The 19,019-nt window shown below is 47.2% G+C and overlaps 1 protein-coding gene across 1 annotated transcript in view; it reads right to left on the bottom strand.

Moving 5' to 3' along the window:
* Positions 1-19,019, bottom strand: part of Capn8 (calpain 8) — a 66,966-nt gene that overhangs the window by 32,116 nt on the left and 15,831 nt on the right. Inside the window, exons 3-6 of the mRNA XM_021159314.2 lie at positions 2,884-3,002; positions 2,241-2,374; positions 1,120-1,288; positions 319-402 (exon numbers count right to left, since the gene is read on the bottom strand). Of these exons, the coding sequence (XP_021014973.1) occupies positions 319-402; positions 1,120-1,288; positions 2,241-2,374; positions 2,884-3,002 (506 nt within the window). The remainder of the gene's footprint in view (positions 1-318; positions 403-1,119; positions 1,289-2,240; positions 2,375-2,883; positions 3,003-19,019) is intronic.

Below are 19,019 nucleotides of genomic sequence, written 5' to 3'. Positions count from 1 at the left end.
CAGGTTTATACTGATTTGCCTACATGAATATTTGTTTAGGATGTATACAGAATCTAACTGACAGTCCCTATAACTTTTCTGACCACACCTCATAAAAGAGTTGAATTTAATTAAAACCAGAGAGCTGAAGGCCAGACAGAGTGGCTCAGATGGTGTCCTCTGAGAAGCACATCTGTCCGGGGCTCCAAATCCAGAGAGAAACTTGCCCTGGGCAAGCAGGAAAGCTCAAAGGGAACTCAAAGTTTCTCAGTGTCACCTCCTACATCCTTCTTGGGATGCACCAGACTTTGGCTGTCATTCATATTAACCCCTTCCTACCTCTTCGACTCCAGTCACAGAGTATGCGTGGCCCTTAACCAGCTTTTGCCTGGTGGTGGCTTCTGCTTCGGCTGCGTTTGAGACCTGTGCCAAGAAGAAAGTCCAAGCAGTAAGGCTGACCCTGACCTCTTTGGGGTCAGCACTACAATGCTTTCTAACAGTATAGGACACAGCTAGGGACCTCCCCGGTGGGAAGAGTGTAGGGTTGGCCATGACCCATGAGCAGAGGGACCCATTTCTAGAGAACCCATTTTAATAAGCCAGTCAGGCACTGAGGGGCTGCTGAGGTTGTGGTGTGATTGGTTGATCATAGTTATGCTGCCTCAAAACAAACAAACAAACAAACAAACAAGCCTACCCATCCATGATGTCACCCACACAGGAAAAGAGAGCACGTGACGAGAGATAAAGCAACCAGCCCTCGGGTTAATGGCTTCCAGATCTGATTTCTGAGACCACATTGGCATTCCATAGAGCCAACCTTCCTGTCAGAGCTGGATCTTCTACTTCCGTTCAGGGGTCTCCAAGTTCATCAAATATTGTCAACTGCCATGTTTGTTTTCCCAAAGACTGAGATGACTTAGCAAAAAGACTGTGAGTAGATGGGGCCTAGGATCCAGGGGTCTGGGCTGTGCTCTTGCAATGAGTCTAGCCATGCTAAAGCAGCTCCAACAGGTGCCAGCTAACGATAATCTTAAAATGTGACCAACCCTAGTTCCCACCCACTCCAGGATTCACCATTTCCTGTACATTGTAAACCAATATGTCATCAGAGAAAAGAGACAAAGAGTTGAGGCTTACATCAATGGAGCAGCCCAGCAGAGATCCTTTGCGCAGGGCCTTCTGGATCGTGTAGTACAGATTGCCTGGAGGCTTCTTCAAGTCATAAAACTCAGAGATGCCACCCGTGAAATCCTCAAACCCCTCAATTGTGGAGCCTCCAGCAAGAGCCTCATATGAACCATTGAGCCTGTTGAAAACGAAAGAAAATATGCACCATTCACACCCATGAGCAACCCCAATAAAGGGTCCATGGGCTGTAGGAAAGGGACAATGCCAAGATATAGACTAGAGAACCAGGGAAAGACGCTGGCCAACTGTGAAGAGGAGCCCAGAACACGAATAGGCTTCCATTTCAGACAGACACCTCAGAACATGCACAGACCACTGTTTTAGACAGATACCCCAAGATTTTACTAGAAACAGATCCTTAGGCAGCCCCTCCAGGCCTCCCAACTTCAAAACCAAGTGTAACCCTTCCAGAATTTGCCCTGACTGCTTGGGTCCCTGAGGTGCCCAGGCACAGACAGGAATGGAGTACCCTCCCTTGTGTCTGGGAGGTATCTGCTAAGGAGTGCCCTAACACAGCCAGAAAGTTACTGGGGTTTTAGAGCAGAGTGACTGAAAACCAGACTAATCCAAAGAAAAAAGTCATTAAACTTGGAATGTCAATCAAAAAAAAAAGTCACTCAAGGAATGAACAATGAAACTTTGTTGAGTTTGATAGTTAAAAAACATTTCTTTTCATCATCATCATCGTTTAAACATCCATGCTGCCCTAAGGTCTTACCTTGGGTCTTAAGAGAGAATAAGATAATGGCTAGAGAGATATTCTTATGAGACAGAACTAGAGTCTTTAAAAAAAATAATTTTTTTTTACTTATTTAAGTTCATGGATTGAACCAGGGCTTTGTATGCATGCTAGGCATGCACTCTACTGCTGAGCTACATCCCCAGGCCCAGAGATGAGATCTAGAATTCCTAGCCCAAATTTCCATTTCTCTTCAGAGTGGTGCTTTCTGTATAGCCTATGGATGTCTGGATGCTGGGGAGAAACTTGGCCATGGCTCCCTGAGTAGGAGAGAGGGAGAGAACCTTCAGGGAGGCTCCGGCGTCTTCTCGTTCTTTACCTTCCCACTTACTTGGCGTAGGCTTTCTCCAGCAGAGCACTCCAGAACTCATTGCCTTCTTCGGAGTGTAGGAAGAGCAGCTGTCCATTCTTGGTGGGGAGCCGGTCATCAACGACCACCTCCACCCACTCTCCATACTGCCAGAACTAGGGGTGGGAAACAGAACACGGATCACATGCAGAAGCAGAGCGGGTCCTTCAGTGGCATCCTCGGATGCGGTTTCTGCAGTCCGTGAGCAAGACTCCAACCTTCATGAGCCTTAAATGCCCCGAGAGAAGGCTTTATGCCCCATCTGCACACAGGAGATGCCACAGACACCAAGAAGCACTTAGCCTTTCTTGGAGTCTGTGGAGAAGAGAGCTTGCTCTAACATCACCCAGGGAGCCAGAGTGGGTAACTCAGACACCCATCTCCTGGTCCTTAGCCCACAGTGATTCTCTTGGCCCATGGCCTGGAGGGAAAAGCAGACAGAATGAAGATGGTTGGATAGATGTATAAAGGAATGGTTCTCAAAATGGAGTGTGTATCCAAATCACCCAGAGGGATAATCTCACGTAGTAACTTGGCTGCGCTTCCAGAGTTTCTGATGCCACAGATCTGGAGTAATATCTATGATACAAAAGTAGTGACAAAGGTCACAAGCAAGGACTCACACCTGGAAATGAAAAATGCCGGCATAGTTCTTCTGGAAGCTCTGGTCTCTAGGAACCACTCGATAAAGCAGCTTCTCATTCAAGGTGAGGGAGGCAATGGCTGCCAGAAGCCAACAGTCTCCTGCAAGGAATCAGAGGAGGCAATGACTGATCCGGCCAGGCCCTCGCTGTCCCCGTCGCTCCAGAGACTCTGTGTCTGTTGAAGACTACACTTCAGCTGTAAGAGAATTCCTGCGACAGAGTTATGTATAAACAACAGAAATGTATGTGCTCGAGAAGCTGACGATGAATTGGTATTGGTAACAGCCACTCTCTCTGCTTGATGCCTGGAAGAAACGTGAATGGGCAAAAGGACCTGGCTAACTCTCCCGCCCTATCAGAGAAGCACTGATGCCTAAAGCCCACCCCTTAGCATAATCACACCCGGCTTGGGGGCTGCCATTGAATCTTGGGAGGGCACATAGTCGACCAAAGGTACCACAGCACTCTCCTAAGTCACACAGGTAGGTCCTCCCCTCCTGGCTGAAGTGCACACACATTCAGCTCCTTAGGCCTCAGTGGGAGGGGTTTTACTCAGGCATGGAAACGCTCTGCTCATCTTTATTACTGTGCCTCCCTTGTACAATGAGCACTTCAGTTCCTAGGCTGTCACACAGTGGAATGGAAATAGGAATCGAGAAAGAAATCCCTCCATTTGCTCCATTTGTTATCAACAAATACATTTGGTTGGGAAAAACAGTGAAATTATTCAGCCAGGATATAAGGTATGCAAGGGAAGGAGAGAGGGAGGGAGGGAGGGAGGGAGGGAGGGAGGGAGGGAGGGAGGGAGAAAAGTAATCGGTGACTGAGTGATCGATCCTTTCCCATTATGGCCTTGGGTAATGGCAGTTGCTTTTGTATGATCTGTGTGAAGGATAATGGTCCTTTTGTGTTTCGGAGTTCACCGTGAGAGCCTTGGTTATAATACCCTTGAGGTATTGATTAGCATGAAATCATCATAATTTGAAGCAGATGAAATAAAAGTCAAGAGAGGTTAAGCATCCCAGGGCTTGGTGTTGGCCACTTTGAATGTCTGAGTATATTTAAAAGCAAATAGAAAACCCCCTCCTGTGTGAGACGGACCTCCTAGGCCCCTGAAAACCACATCCGAGACAGCGAGACAGCGCCACTGACTCCTGACTACAACGTTAACTGATGAATCATAGGCCCTGGACACTCCATGCTTACCTTAACCTCCTGAGTGGGAGAGTCCAGCTATGTAATGGTGCTCACACCTGTGTAGATGCTCACAGCTCTGCAGAGTGTGAGGGCAAAATGTCCTTAGTGTCCCTCACACTGTATAAAGCAATATGGCACCATGCTACCCAATCTCGCCTCTTTTCAGCTTTACCATGGATTCCAGAGTCTAGGATTTAGTGAAGCAGCTCCTTGCTTTTCTCATGCATATGATTCTTCTTGCTCTAACACCTCCTTGTGCCCTCCAGGTAGATTGCAACCTTAGCCAGAGAAGGCCCCTTTCTGTGTTGGCACCAGCACAGACTCAACAGGTCAAAGAGCTGAGGCTAAGTGACCGTTGAACATTCAGTTCTACGTAGGACATCTATATCCATCCTTGCTCCAGCAAGGCTCAGAACATCATGTGGGAGATGGAGCCAAAAGAACATAGTAGCCAGAGGGAGACCACTGTGAAATGCTGTCTTCTAGACAGGGCATGGCCACTGCACTGGTTCCTGCAGGACTTGGGCAAAGTCAAGCCAACAAGATCCTCAGCGACTTAGCTGGCAGCACCAGCTAGACTCAGAGGGTTAGAGTTGTTTAAGAAAGGCAGGGAAGAAGGGAGGAAGGAAGGAAGGAAGGAAGGAAGGAAGGAAGGAAGGAAGGAAAAAGAAAAAGGCAGATGTTGGCAAGATGGCTCAGCGGTTAAGAACACTCCCTGTTCTTGCAGAGGGCCTAGGTTTGGTTTGCAGCACCCACATGGTGGCTCACAATACTTCTTAACTTCATTCAGTTCTAGGGATTCTATGCCCTCTTCTGACCTCCACAGGCATTACACACACACACACACATACACATACACACACACACACACACACACACACACACACGGGGGTAGGGGTAGAGAACAAATACACATGCAGGCAAAACACCCATGTACATAAAATAAACTAAATCTAAAAGGAAAAGGCCGGACATGGAGGTAGGAAGGGAGGTGTTGGTCGGTGTCTGGGAAGAGTAGAAGCCCCAGCCCCACACTCTTGGAATAGTGGATGGGAGGTGGCTTTGGGGTGGCTATGATCAAGAGACATATACATATATGAAATTATCAAACAATAGATAAAAGATGTTCAAATAAATAAATAAATAAATAAATAAATAAATAAATACTCAACCTCTCCTATGTACTTTCAGACTAAAAGCCTGGCAACATTTTAAATGTTTTCCAGGCCCTTCCCTAACTTTATGTTCTCATCTTAATAGCAGGACTAAATAAAGTTGCTTCCACGGTCCAGGAGTGAACACACTTGGTATTTTACACTCAGACTGCTTGAGCATGTAGTCAGTAAACTATGACCCAGGACCATTGTCTGAAGGTCTGTCACCACCAGCAGGAGCGCTGTCACAATTTCACCCCTAGCCTTCCCCCCCCTACCCAAAAAAACCCGGAGGCTCAAGACTACATTCAAAACTATTCTCTCCCCTTCTCCTATCTCTGTCTCTCTCTGTCTCTCTGTCTCTGTCTCTGTTTCTCTCTCTCTCTCTCTCTCTCTCTCTCTCTCTCTCTCTCTCTCTCTCTCTCTCTCACACACACACACACACACACACAGTTACTTTTTGAGTAATTTTTCTGACATTTGAAGTGGCATGGTCTCTACCTCCCTCGCAACAAATGCTACCTCGCAGATGATCACAGGGATTCAAGGTGAAGTTCAAGGTGAGACTGGAGATGGTTTCTGCATGAGCACTGCACTATGTTGCTCCTTACATAGGAGACTGCAGCAGGGAGGTAAGTCATTAAACAAGCAACTTCCTAAGAATGGAAACAACAGATTTCCCTTCCCCCACTGGGCTCCCCTCAGCTCTGCTGCTTCTTGTAAGCTCTCCTAGGAACTCATGTTACAATGTCATTGCTCTGCCTTTCTTTGCTTAGAAACAAAATAAAAACCTTTCCCAGAGAGACTCCACCCTTCCTGCCTGGTTCCTTGCCCACTGTGAGGTTAGCCTCGGAAAGCAAAAGTGAACCCTGATCACTTTTCCTGCCTGATCTCTTTTATTATTTGGTCTGTCTGTCTGTCTGTCTGTCTGTCTGTCTCTGTCTCTCTGATGCTTCACACCCGCCTCCCAACTAACTTGGGGTCTACTCGGAAGGCCCTTCTTTTGTCCTTTGTATGTTTTGGAGACCTTCCTTATCCCTCTCAGCTGATCAGAGCTCACAAGCTGGGCCCCCAAGTCCACTCACAGAGAGGCTCCACAGTGATCTCTAATTAACCCTACATTCCCAAGCCCTCCCTCCACAGAGCTCCTAGCCTCTGCCAAGGCTGCCTGACATGGGTCTCTCATCCCTGATATCTGATCTCCTCCTGCCGAGAAGGAACATGGAGTCTCTCCCAGTAGCATCCCAGTAGCTGACAGAGACGACCCAGTGAATTTTTGACAAAGAAAAACATGTCAGCAAATGACCAAAGGAGTTCATGAATGACGTTCTGACCCTTTGAGAGTGAATAAGCCTGCCTCACGTGTGTTCTCACCTGACGACCCCAGGTCTGGGCTGAAGTGCATTAAACCTTATAACTCTCATACATGACACCCGCATCACACCAAGAGGCTTGGCTACTCAAAGCTCCGTGACAGGTGAGATGGGCATAGTCCCCAGGGAGGGGGCAGAATGACTGCTCTGCGGTGTCTCTGAAGCAGGTGACTTCTCAGGGAAACCAGAGATGCTTGCTGCTCAGCCATGATGACAGGTATGACCCTGACTCCCTTCTGATGTGAACATTCGCATAGTCTAAGCTGCTGCAACACCACACCCTGAGCGCTTCCTGGACATTACACGAAGCCATGCCAGAAGGCATCCCTCAACGGCTAATATCCACTATGTCGGCCCAGCCAAGGATGAGTTTAATGTTTCTTTCTCTCTTTCGTCCCTGACATTTTTCAGGGCCCACTCAGCTGCTGCAGTAAGCACAATGGGATCCAAAGAAAGCCATAGGTATAGACATTTGGATCCCTGCCAAATACTACATGACGTTCAAGTGACTCCTCCTGACAAGGATGCTTTTTCTGAAGTGCCCAAACAAATGTGCTTCCTTTCAAAGGCATTCTTGGAATGACAGGCATTTACTCTTCTGCTTAAAACACCTTGGACACTTGTTTGAGGGGCCTGCCTCAAAGCCGCGGCACCCAGATCGATGAGGATCATTCTGAGTTCCAAAAGCTTTGGAATTGACACTGGCAAATTTGTTGGCAAATGGGGTAGACAAGAAAGCCTCAGAAAGTGTCCACAGACAGTTCTCTTCTCTTCAGCCACCTCCTGGCTAGTGACCTCAGGTTAGGATTCCTAAGAGCTTAAGTTTGAAGTGGGAATTTGATAATAGCGCCTGCTTTCCTAATGAAGCATGGCAGATTTTCTGCCTACTGCTCTTCCCCTGTCTCCTTACCTAGGAAGTCTGACTTATGCCTGGCGATCCATACACATCTCAGAAACCCAGGGCTACAGAGTGGGCTGGAAGTCTAGATACTTGGGAAAACAGAGCAGAAGCCCAGTGTGTGTGTCTGGATTTCTAAGAACTAGCCCAGGGCCACCCACCTCCAGACTCCTGTCACAAAGAACTATGAGTCCCTCATCTCCTCTTGTTTAGGCAGGGGTTAATGTTTTTTTCAGCCAACATTTTCCTGAGATAATAACAAAGTGATTAGAATGCCTTGTAAAATGGTTCTAAAAGAAACTCTACTAAAGGAGTTCTTTAAAATATCAGAAGTGGGGATACTTGAAATACACACATTATTCTATATGCTGATTGAACTGGCTGTGCTCTGGGGACACTGGCTGGGTTGTCTGTCTGACCTCCACAGAGAATCATGGAGTATGGAATTACAGAGATTAGCATTTGCATATGAATCTCGATCAACTGACACATGGAAGAGGAGCTTGCTGAGAAAGCCCAAGCACTCCTCAGCACCAGCAAGCATGGATATGCTTCCAGAGACAGGAGGGAACCCTCTTGGGAGGGACTGTGATGATTCTGCTTGGCCACGTGACACAGTCTAGAATCGCCGGGAAGGAGAGTCTCAGTGAGGAGCTGTCTAGATTTGGTTGGTCTTTAGGCATGCCTTTCCCACGAGCATCTCTGTTTGGTAAGAGAGTGGGCATCTGAAGAAGCTTGGGAGGGAGTGGGCCTTACCAGAAGCATAGAGGGACAGGGATATGAACACACTTACCAGGGCAAGCCCATCCACGAGTGGGAGCCAGACTTTGGATTCAAAGAGCCTTGTTCTCATCATGGATTAGGAATAACTTGTCTTTAAGATAAAGTTCTCCTGGCTGCAGAGATGGCTTGGAGTACTCACTGTTCTTCCAGAGGATGAGATCGGTTCCTAGCACCCACCCAGTGCCTCACAGCCATCTATAACCCTAGTACCAGTGGATCCGATGCCTTCGTTTGGCCTCAGTGGGCTTCTGCACCCATGTGATGCACATAAATCCATGCAAGCACACACACCCAAAAACATTTTTTAAGACAAACTTCTCATGTTCAAAACACGATACCTACCCAAGTACAATGCTTTTCAAGGGAGACTGACTGAAGATAATGAGTCAACAGAGAGGGATACTGGTTATTTGCGGCTCTGCATTTCATGAAGAATGTGAAATGCTACTCAAGGCTGGGGCTGCATCTTTGAAAACGCCAGAGGGAAAGAGGTTCCCAGAGCCTTTACAGGTTGACTTTAGTGAGGGGGTACAGTTCCCTTAATGGGAATATAGCATAAGATGTAGGTATGACTCCGGTCTCTGCTATTTACTAGCTGTGTGGACCCAAGAAGAGGCAGCACCTTCCCGAGCCTCGGCTCATCATCTATGCACTGGCAGTGTTACTGATTGATTCCCCACTGGAATGGGTACTAACTGATCACCTGGGATCTGTAACAGCTAGAACACAGAATGTGGCCATTAAATTACAGCTCAGCAAATTGCAGTTCCTCGTGGGAAAGAAAAGGCTGAGAAGTAACTGCTAGGGCCAGGGCAAGAGGCAAAACTATCCCAGTGTGGCATCCAGGCAACCAAAAGAATGGGACATGAAGTAGACAGGTTGGCAGCAGGGCAGATATAGCACACAGGTTTGAGATGATAATGACTGAACACTGACCAATTGCGTTTAGCAATGTGGAGACAGTAGCAGTGACACCACCGTTTTATTCGTGTTCTGTATATCCAGCTGCTCAGGAGGTTGAGGCAGAAGGATCGGTTGCTGGAGACTAGCTTGGACAATAGAGCAAGAGCCTGACTCAAAACACAAAGAAGTAAATGATAAATGAAAAACAAAAACAAAAACAAACCTACAGCCTGCAGCTGTCAAGAGCTATTGCTACAAGAACTCGAGCTTCAGGGAATTTCTCAAGCACTAGGTAGAAAGAGATGCTTCCGCACTGCAGGGAGATGAGAAGAGGGAGAAGGCAAACTCTGGAAGCCAGCAGGAGGGCCATCCTCACCTTGGGAAGTGCAACGACTGGAGGAGAGACAACATTAGAGGCCCAGACACTCTGAAGAGGAGGCCGACCCAGGCAGTCCTCATGCCCAGCTGCCAGCTCAGAAATCTGGAGGCAGAAAAATGATAATGTGGAGTGCTGAGGCACAGAGACCAGGAGAAGATGGCATCATGGTGGCCGAGCCAAAGGGGAAAGAAGGCCAGGCCCACCCCCCTGCAGACTGGTCTCAGGGGTTAGACACCAGATGAAGAACTGATGTCTCATGTGCTCCTGGGTGCTCAGAGGGAGCTGAGTCAGGTCTGTGGGGCCCTAATAAACCAGAAGAGAAGACCACACAAGAGAACATCGTCTCTTCAGGAGGCAGTCAGCGCCAGGATGTACAAAAACCATCTGGTCCCCCTTCTGTTGAGAAGCCATTTTGGCTTTCATTGTATTGAGCTACCATCTTGGGGAGCAACAAGACTTTGAGAAGCACCTTCATCCCCTTGTGATGCTGAGATAAAACACTACCTACTAGGTGGTTTGTGAACATCACCAATCTGTTTCTCCCAGTTCTGCAAGCTGGAAGCCCAAGATCAAGGTGTTGGCAGTCTTGGTATCTTTTGAGAGCCCTCTTCTTGGTTTATTGATGAGGGATGTCTTACCACATCCTGACATAGTGGAAGGGAGAAGAAAGCTCACCAGAGGCTCTTTTATAAAGGCACTAATCCCATTCATAAGGGTGGAGGCCCTTATAACTCAACCACCTCCTTACATCCTCTACTCCGAATAGTACATGTTGGGATTTTCATGAATTTCAAAGGGACAAAGAAACCATTTCCCCCGTACAATAACTCTCACAAAGGACAACCGAAGGAGGACTACGTGTTCCAAAGAGACAAGAACCTAGAACAGGGAGAGTCATTATACCCTTGATTGGCTAGTTTCTACTTCCTTCCCTCCCATTCACTCTCACTAGAAATGGAGGCACCCTAGCAAGCTGAAAATAGCCAAAAGAAACAGTCTCCCTGATTACACATTCAGATGCAATCCAAAGATTTTGACCCCACTAACAAATGCTTGTTTAAAAAAAAAAAGCATCTACAGTATTTTATCACAGTTAAGGCACCCTTTGCCTGCTCTCCCTCCATAAGACTGCTCAAATGTTTTTACACACAGGGCACTAATTTAGCTTGGCACTTCACTGCCCGGCAATCTCGGAAGCATCCTTCCTCCCTCCTATTGGTGAACATGCCTCTTCAAGCCTGCTGCATTTCATTCATGTCAGTTTGACTGTGTTAGAACACATATGCTTCTGGCTGCTTCTGCTTTGGTTGGTTAGGCTCTGCCTCACCTGGATGCTGGTGGCAAGTGGATAGAGGACTCCACCCAGATCTCAGCACACAGTTGCACCACCTCAGGATGGCGCTGTCAGAAGTGATTTGAACACAAGTCCTACAGGTCACGTACTTGGACCATCAAGGGGGTTCTACAGTTCAGCCTATGTTGCAGGTTTCTCCAACAGAGAAACTCAACACGGTATGTGTCGATACTGTGTGAGATAAGAACCAGGCTTAGATCAGAGCTGCTCTTGCTGAGCAACGCTCTTATGATAGAAGTGTCATGAACTAGCATAGAGAGCTCGGCTACAACATGGCTGGCATTATGGAATGAGTATTTTTTATGGTTGGGGTCGTCCTGAATGTTGAGCAGTGTACCTGACTTGTAGCTGATGGGTGCCAATAGCAGCATCCCTCCCCTGTGTGATGAGCAAAATTTGATGTAGATATTGCCAAACATCCAAAGGAAGGGGAATCAAACATGCATGTGTGTGCATGCGCACACACACAGAGCGGGGGGGGGGGGGGTGTCTGAGGAAAGCTTCCCCACACTGGTAGGAGGACAGACAGAATGACTTCCCTCCACAGTTCTATACAACTGCTTAATATTGTAAATGTCACTAATGATAACTCTCCTGCTAGGCCTCTGCCTGACACCATTAGAGTTTTCTGAGACCTACCTTCTGCTTCCCCTTGCTTTTTCTCAGGCCTGCCTTCTCTGATTAAAGAAAATTTTCTCAGCTCCAGGAAGTCCCTACCTTGCCTCTACCTCTGGCAGCTACACCAACAGCTTCTGATATGCATTTCTCTGAGTATTCTTAGTGTGCGGTAGTCTCTCGGGTCTGCCAGGATGTGGGTGGCTGGCCTCTTGACCTCCGGTAGACCCGTCAAGCCACACAGTGATGTAATTCATGGCTCTACTCAAACAACAGAGATGCTATCTCTCACTCCTGTGAACAGAGATAAGCTAGACAATCCAGAACCCCTGCAGCCTGGGCTCTCCTCTAAGGTCACCCTTCATCTTTGCCCTCTCCCCAGGTCAGTCTGGTAGCTCAGCTCTGGCCTTTGGCGTCTCCATGACATGTGTCAACTCTAAGATTATTGTCACCTGCTTCTTAAGACATATCACCTCCCGGTAGCATATCCATGCAGGTTGGTCAGAAGTGGTTACTCGACTCCTGTGAACCTCAGAGTTTTCATCTATAAAATAGGTCTGTATCCCACAGCTTTTGTAAAGGGTCAATATCTTGATACTAAGTATCAAATATCTTGATATTAAGTATATAGTATCTTGGTACTAATATACACATGTGTGTATGTAAATTCATTATAAAATACATAAAATGACATGCTCTTTTTCAGGCATAAAACATATATGCTTTCCATATTTTTTTATATCTGTAAGTACAGAATTTATGAAATTTATATGAAAATTATATTACACATCTTACATGTTTTATAACAGATATAAAAACATATATTGTTTTTCAAGTGCCACAGACTACATATTTGATGGGGACCCCTAAGATTATAATGGAACTGAAAAATTCTCTCATCTAGTGACACTGAAGCCATTATAGCCCTAATGCAACCCACTAGGCCTGTTTGCGGAGGCCGGCTGGTCCTATAAAAGCTTAACATGGGTAATTATACACAAAACACAATATTTGATAAGGATAACAAATGACTATGTTATAGTTTGTTATTTACTATACTGTAATTGTTTTTATCATGAGAGTGAACTCCTACTTGTAGAATTTACTCTAAACTTTATCCCCTTTTACCCTGGCATTAGCTTTGCACATTTGCAAGCAACATCTTCTAATGACATCAAGGGATTGCCTGTACCAGTAGTTAGTAAGTAGGCAAAACTGGCATATCAGCCAATGTCTCAAAATCTGCCTCTGTCATTAGGTGGTGTATGACTAAATATCTCTAGTTGAATGGCAAGGACATGTATGAAGATGACACAGAATGTGAGCATGAGTTGCACGAACCAGAAAGCATGGTGCTTGTGGAGCCCAAGTGAGTACCTTGATTAGACTTCCCCTATGAGTGACCAACATCTTTCTCCTTGACCCCATCTGCCGATGCAGCTCAAGAGAAGCAGGAAGAAAGAGGGAGGTGAAGTTTCCAAACTCCCGGATCAGGGACGAAGCAGCTGGCTGTGGCAAAGTGTGCGGAAGACCCAGGGCCCCTTTGCCTCTGCCCCAGCTGGTTCTCAGAGAAAACAACATGGAAAGGACGAATTCTGCCTGGACCTGGGCAACTCCTGGGTTAGAACAGGATTGAGTCACAAGTAGACAGGAACTCCTAGCTGGCTCTGCAGAACCATCTCAGCTTCTGTAGCCTCAGAAGAAAAAGGACAGGAGAGTACTGCTCAATGCAAGCAAGGGACACAAGCAGAAGGTCCCCACAGAGTCACCCAGGCCATTCAGACCCACAAACTCTACACCATCTGGAGAGAGAAGGGCAGAGGGGCACTCACCCCTAAAGGGACCGAGTTATGCTGGAAATATGGTTTCAGCTATTGAATTGGACAGAGTTATAAACCAGATGAGAGTAAATTTAGTTTCCCAGGTCTCTGGCCAGGGTTCTTACAGGAGATCAAAGCAGTTTGAGATGTCAAACATGTCCTCATGCTCAATCTAGGAACTAAGAAGTTTACTAAGGAGTCAACTTGCTATGCACTTAGGTACTTTAGTGAAGTCTCTCTCAGTCAACAACAACTTCTCTGCTCAAAATGGAAAATCCGACGACCTCTATAGGGCAAACAGTATCTTCAATGTGTCCTGAATCATGGGGGACTGGGGGATGCCTGCAAGCGTCTGAGGGTAACTTTGCCTTCCCTGAAGGAGCAATATGGAGACAAAGATAAGCTCCTGTGAGCCCCTCACTGGGGCTCTGCTCTAAGTGGGTCACCCTGTCACCACACACCTGCTGAATCACCTATAAAATGCCCTTTCCCTACATGTCTGTCAGCCTGCAAAAAGCAAACAAACAAACAATAAAATCCTTAGGGATGAATGCACCTTGCATATCTGAGAGTCTCCTGCACCCCATAAATCCTGCTGAAGTACATTCTGAATGGGGGGGTATACAAAGGTTCCCCAACAAGTTTCTACAAAATAAAGATGAGGAAAACTCAATCTAGCTCAGCCCTTCCCCCTCCAGCAGGTCCCGCACTCTCAGGCCTCACTCCCTCACTGCTGGAGCGCACAAGGACGATGGGATGACACTTTCCTGTCCTCTCTGGGCACAAAAACAGGTGGATTGCAGCTTGGATACCCATTTGCAGATGAGTAAAGCTGAGGCCCTGATGGGCCAAGTGATCCCTGAGGTCAGCCAGTCAGTATGCAGCTGAGGGAGGAGCTTGCTGCCTCTCTTTGGAGGGCTGGAGGCTGGAGCCAGAACCACCATGACCATTTGTAATAGGTGCCTTACATCTCTGCACAAAGGGAACCAGGGACTTCGGGGCTGGTGCCTCCCCTGCACCTACCACAGACCACTGCTTCTCGGCCTCTCCTCCACCTCTTTCCTCTTTCTACCTCCTCTTTCCATCTCCTCTTTCCACCTGCTGCCAGAACACGCCCTGTCCCCATCAAGACTGAGCTCACCAAGCGCCTACCTCACATAATAGCATCTACTTACGGGGCAGACACATGAAACAGTCACTACCCCTTAGGGTTACTAGGGAGATAAGAATGAGGTAAGATGTGCAAAGCTTGATGCCCTGACACCTGTGAACCCCTCAATAAGCACTCCCATTATTCTCTATTATCATCCAACAATTAACCCAAACATGAGGAGTCCCAAAGTGTGAATCAGCGGACATTTATGGAGTATCTGCTACCTGTAAGTAAACAAAACTTATAATGACAGTAGTTAGTTGCTGGGGTCTTCCTGAGTCACCCCAGTTTATACAGAAAGAGAACCATAGTCTGACTCCCATCTGCCAGTGCCTGCCCCCACTCAGTCTTCCCTACCCTTGTAATCAACATTGCCACCACAGTTGTATCCAGCCTTGGAGCAGCTCTGCTCTTCCCTCCCCCTCCTCACATCCAACTGCTGGCCAGAAACTTTTGATTTTTGCCCTAGAGGCCTCTGGAATCCCATTTCCCCAGCAATCTGCACTTACTGCAACGCTAAGGGACCCTTTCTCTAAATATTCACTACTGAGGTATAGTTAAGGAATCGCAAAGGCTATCGTAACACAAAAATACAGTCAAGCACCACTACCTCTCCTAACTACCAACCAAGCCAGCAAGCACATCTGCAAATCCAAGGCCAAAGGGTAGCAAAGTGACTGCCATGGTCTGAAGGTCTGTGTCTCCTTCAGGATTCACATGGAACGTACCCCCATCTTGGAGCTCATTCACAGGAAACCAAACCTTGAGAGGCTGGACCTCACAGTGGGTAATCCCAAGAGTTGACAGGGCTCGCCACATTTTTGCCTTGCTGCCTGTTACTGTGTAAGGACATGGTGTTCACAGCAACAGAACTTTGCTCTGGAGGCAATGGCATCATCAAGTCTGTAGCATTTTGATCTGGACTGTTCAGCCACATGCATTTCTGTGATTGGTGGATTGCCCAGCCTGTGGTATTTTGTTACAGTAGCACACGTAGACTGATATAGTGGCAATGAATGGCTTGCTACATTTGCAGGACTGGGAGAGGCTGGTGAAGTGACTGTGCTGTTGGCCACAGACCCGAGCTCCAGCGAAGGAAGAGAAATCTCTGCAGCTGCAGACAGGACAGGCACCTGAGATGGGGTAGTTTGAGTGCTAAGGGGTGAAGGGAAATCTTGGAGGAACCCAGAGTTGCCAGTGCTTCCAAGATCTTGCTTTGACAGTACAAATGAGGCACCGAGAGTGCTGTGCCCTTGCCTTGTGTGCAATTATTTCCTGAGTATGGTGAGCTATGAGAAAATGTTTTATCATCTCTTATACCATTTATCAAAATGATGTGCTAATCGCATTTTTTTTAAAGAAATGGTTTGCTATGAAATGAGGGCTTCTGGTTTACGCTATGGAGCCATGGTTATCTGCAGGCAGTGAGGGTCTCTCATATTGCAGGTGTGTCCTGCCTGGGATTCCCATTCGCCACACGCCACATCTGCCCACACACATCTCTGCTTACAGACTTTGTGGCTCCCCATTATTCTTAGGAATAACCAGAATTTTCAAATTCTCCACACACGATCAGGGCTGGGCATGATCTGGCCCCTGTGTGGTCTCTGAGCTCCTTACTTCCTGTTTGCCCTCCCCTACTTCATCTTAGCGCCCTAACCATGTTGTTCTAGGTGAAGGGGCTTCTTCAGATTGCAGCTGCCAAGAATCTTCCGCCAGCTGCCTGCAGGCCAGAGGAGAAGAGACAGGGACTGTCTCATTGTGTGTTTCCTACCATGAGAAAGAAACCTACGACTCAGCCAAATGAATGAAAGGCTATGACTTCCTGACTCTGACTAGTGAGTATGTCGGGTAAATCACGTGTTTCCTACCCCTGAGAAGCATCTCCCACCAACCTGGACCACCACCATCAAACAACCTCTTCAGTTGCAACTGCAAATGAAGGGTCTATCTAGCGTCTCATGTAAATCCCAGAGCTTCATTACAGAAGGATATCATTGATCCAGAAGTAAGAAAAGAGTCAATTCTACATTTTGTACATGCCCAGAAATCCTCAAGGGCCCAGTGCCATATTCTCTATGGGACATGGAATACTACGGTCACCTTGAGAGGACAGCTACTTTTAAAAATCAGCCTTGAGTCCCCATGGTGTTTTCCTGGGTGGCAGGAGCCTATTCCCTCAGAGCAGCTATAATTTTTATGTCCTCAAAATAATTCTTTCCGGCTGTACTACATATCATAATAACATGCACTAAATAATCCACTTCTGCTGCCCCACAGGTCGCCTCACACCTCCACTCCTGGTTCCCATGGTGACTCAGGAAAGGCTTCTGAGGCTTGACAGCAGATCCACAGTTGTGTGAGGCATCGCAGCGTGGAGGGCAGCTACAATGAGTAAAGGCATTTGCCCAAGGACAATTCTGAGCCAGGGAGTGGGGGAGGGGGCTCTGCTTCCAGGAGCTGTAGAGCACCCCAGGCTTAATGTCACAAAAAAGTGGGGAAGAAAACCAGAAAGGGGTAGCAGGCCCTGTGTGAATGCAAGACCATCATGCTTTGTTTTCTATCGTATCACTGGCGAGGAAAAGAAAGAGCGAGAGAAGAGAGAATGCCTAGAATTGCGTGGGAAGCCCTGTAGACCAACTCTCATTTGATTTGAGCTATTGTTGAAGAAATCAGACTCTCTGGCATAAAACAATTTAGGGAGTTCCTCCCCACCACCATCACCACCACAAATCAGACCTTTAACTTTATTGAGAGGGAAAGAATGTCTTAGTAGATTATAAAAATGAAACTGACTCACCAGGGCAGGAACATCATTAGGTATATACATTCGGGGGTTTACGTAAATACATCATACAGTGTCTAGCTTACTCACTGTGTTTAATGATAATGCCTTTTGGAATAACAAGAATACAGGAAAATGCTGTAAGACAGGTATGATAGGGAAATACTGAATGCTAAGAGGACCATGGAAGAAAATGATGTTCAGATCAGCAAGTTTGCTCCAGCCACTGTTAAAGCCAGGGACAGCTCTGCTTAAAGCCCCCTCCAAAGCTGGCTGGAAAGTGGATAAAGCTGTGAAGCTAGTGGGAGATCTGAGAGCCTCAAGGGGCGTGTGGGTTCTTAAAGTACAGCGCATGTCAAACACAGGATAGTTCAGTGTCTCCCTGGAAAGTGAGGACAGCTTTCCAACCGTAAGCAACTCTAATATCAAAATGCAGGAGAGTGTTAGAGGCATTTTTAGGCTGGGTAGCTATCCTAAGCACAGTTCACAAGAGCAGAAAGGGTGAAAGGAAGGAGAGAGGACGAAAACTAAGCCCTGAACAGGGAGGCAGAGGAAGAGTTGTCACCCAAAAGTAACTAAAGACTTCCTGTACAAACTCATCTCACAAGTGGTCACTGAGTAGCTACTCTGGACCAAGTGTGACTCCTGGCCCTAAGTGTACGTGTCAAAGATAATCTTTGACATCTTGCATGAGACATTTTAGTGAGGAAGACCATTAATAAACAACATGCCTGGTGGTGGTAAATGCCATAAAGAAAATAAAGCCGGGTGGTGGGAGGGAGATAGCTGGAGGTGGGGGCTGGGGTAATGCTCCAGGGATTTCAGTCAAGAGGTGACAGGAAGGGATGGGGCGGGAGAAAGCATCCAAAAACGCATGATCATTAAAGAGTTTGTGGAATTGTGGCAGCCTCGTGGAACTGTGTTATCTCCTGTGAACAGGTGCCACAGATTCCATGAAGGAGGAAAGGCTCTTGTGGACCCTGCTTCTGGTCCTTGGACAGTGAGATCTGGTTTCTCAAGGACTGACAGTACACATCTCTGAGCGACAGTCCCAGATGTAATTGCCAGGCCTTCCAATAAAGCCCCAAAGCTCCCTGAATGTAAAGGACCTGAGTTTATACTGAAGCTTCACCCTCGCTGCCCCGCCCCCAGCCTGCATCCACATCTCCTGTTCATCAGCATCCCCAGTTTCTAAGGACTGAGACATCGCATTGCCAGTACTCAATGCTCTATCAGTGTGTCCTCATGTGGTCCAGAGCCTCTGTACCTGTGTCCTGAACCAACCATGCACCTTGACCTGGTGTCTGAGATAGGGGTTCCTGAAGCACCCGGGAGAACACAGAAACCTAACCATCATGGTTGGCCAATGATGAAAAGTTCCTCTCTAGGTTTCCAAAGGACTCCCTCAAAATTTGAGCCACAAGAAGGAAGCAAGTAGCCATGCTTCCAGTGGGGCACAAACGGTGGGACCTGTGGAATATACTAAAGCAACACAGATGGATTTCAGCCTGAGCCCTCTGCATGGGAATCTACCACACTGCGGGAGATAGCTTGCACATCCAAACTCAGGCTGCTCAGCCAAGACTGAGCCTAGAGAGAGAAGCCCGTAACCTGAGCCCATACATCATTTCCTCCTGGGATGAAAAGATTGTCTCCCTGGAGACTCAGAGACTCACCTGTACTTTTTATGGCTGAGAACTATA

This window comes from Mus caroli, unplaced genomic scaffold, assembly GCF_978045245.1.
Source record: "Mus caroli unplaced genomic scaffold, Mus_caroli_1 scaffold_1, whole genome shotgun sequence".
NCBI lineage: Eukaryota > Metazoa > Chordata > Mammalia > Rodentia > Muridae > Mus > Mus caroli.
Note: the sequence above shows the minus strand (reverse complement) of the source record. Positions and strands in the feature narration are given on the sequence as shown.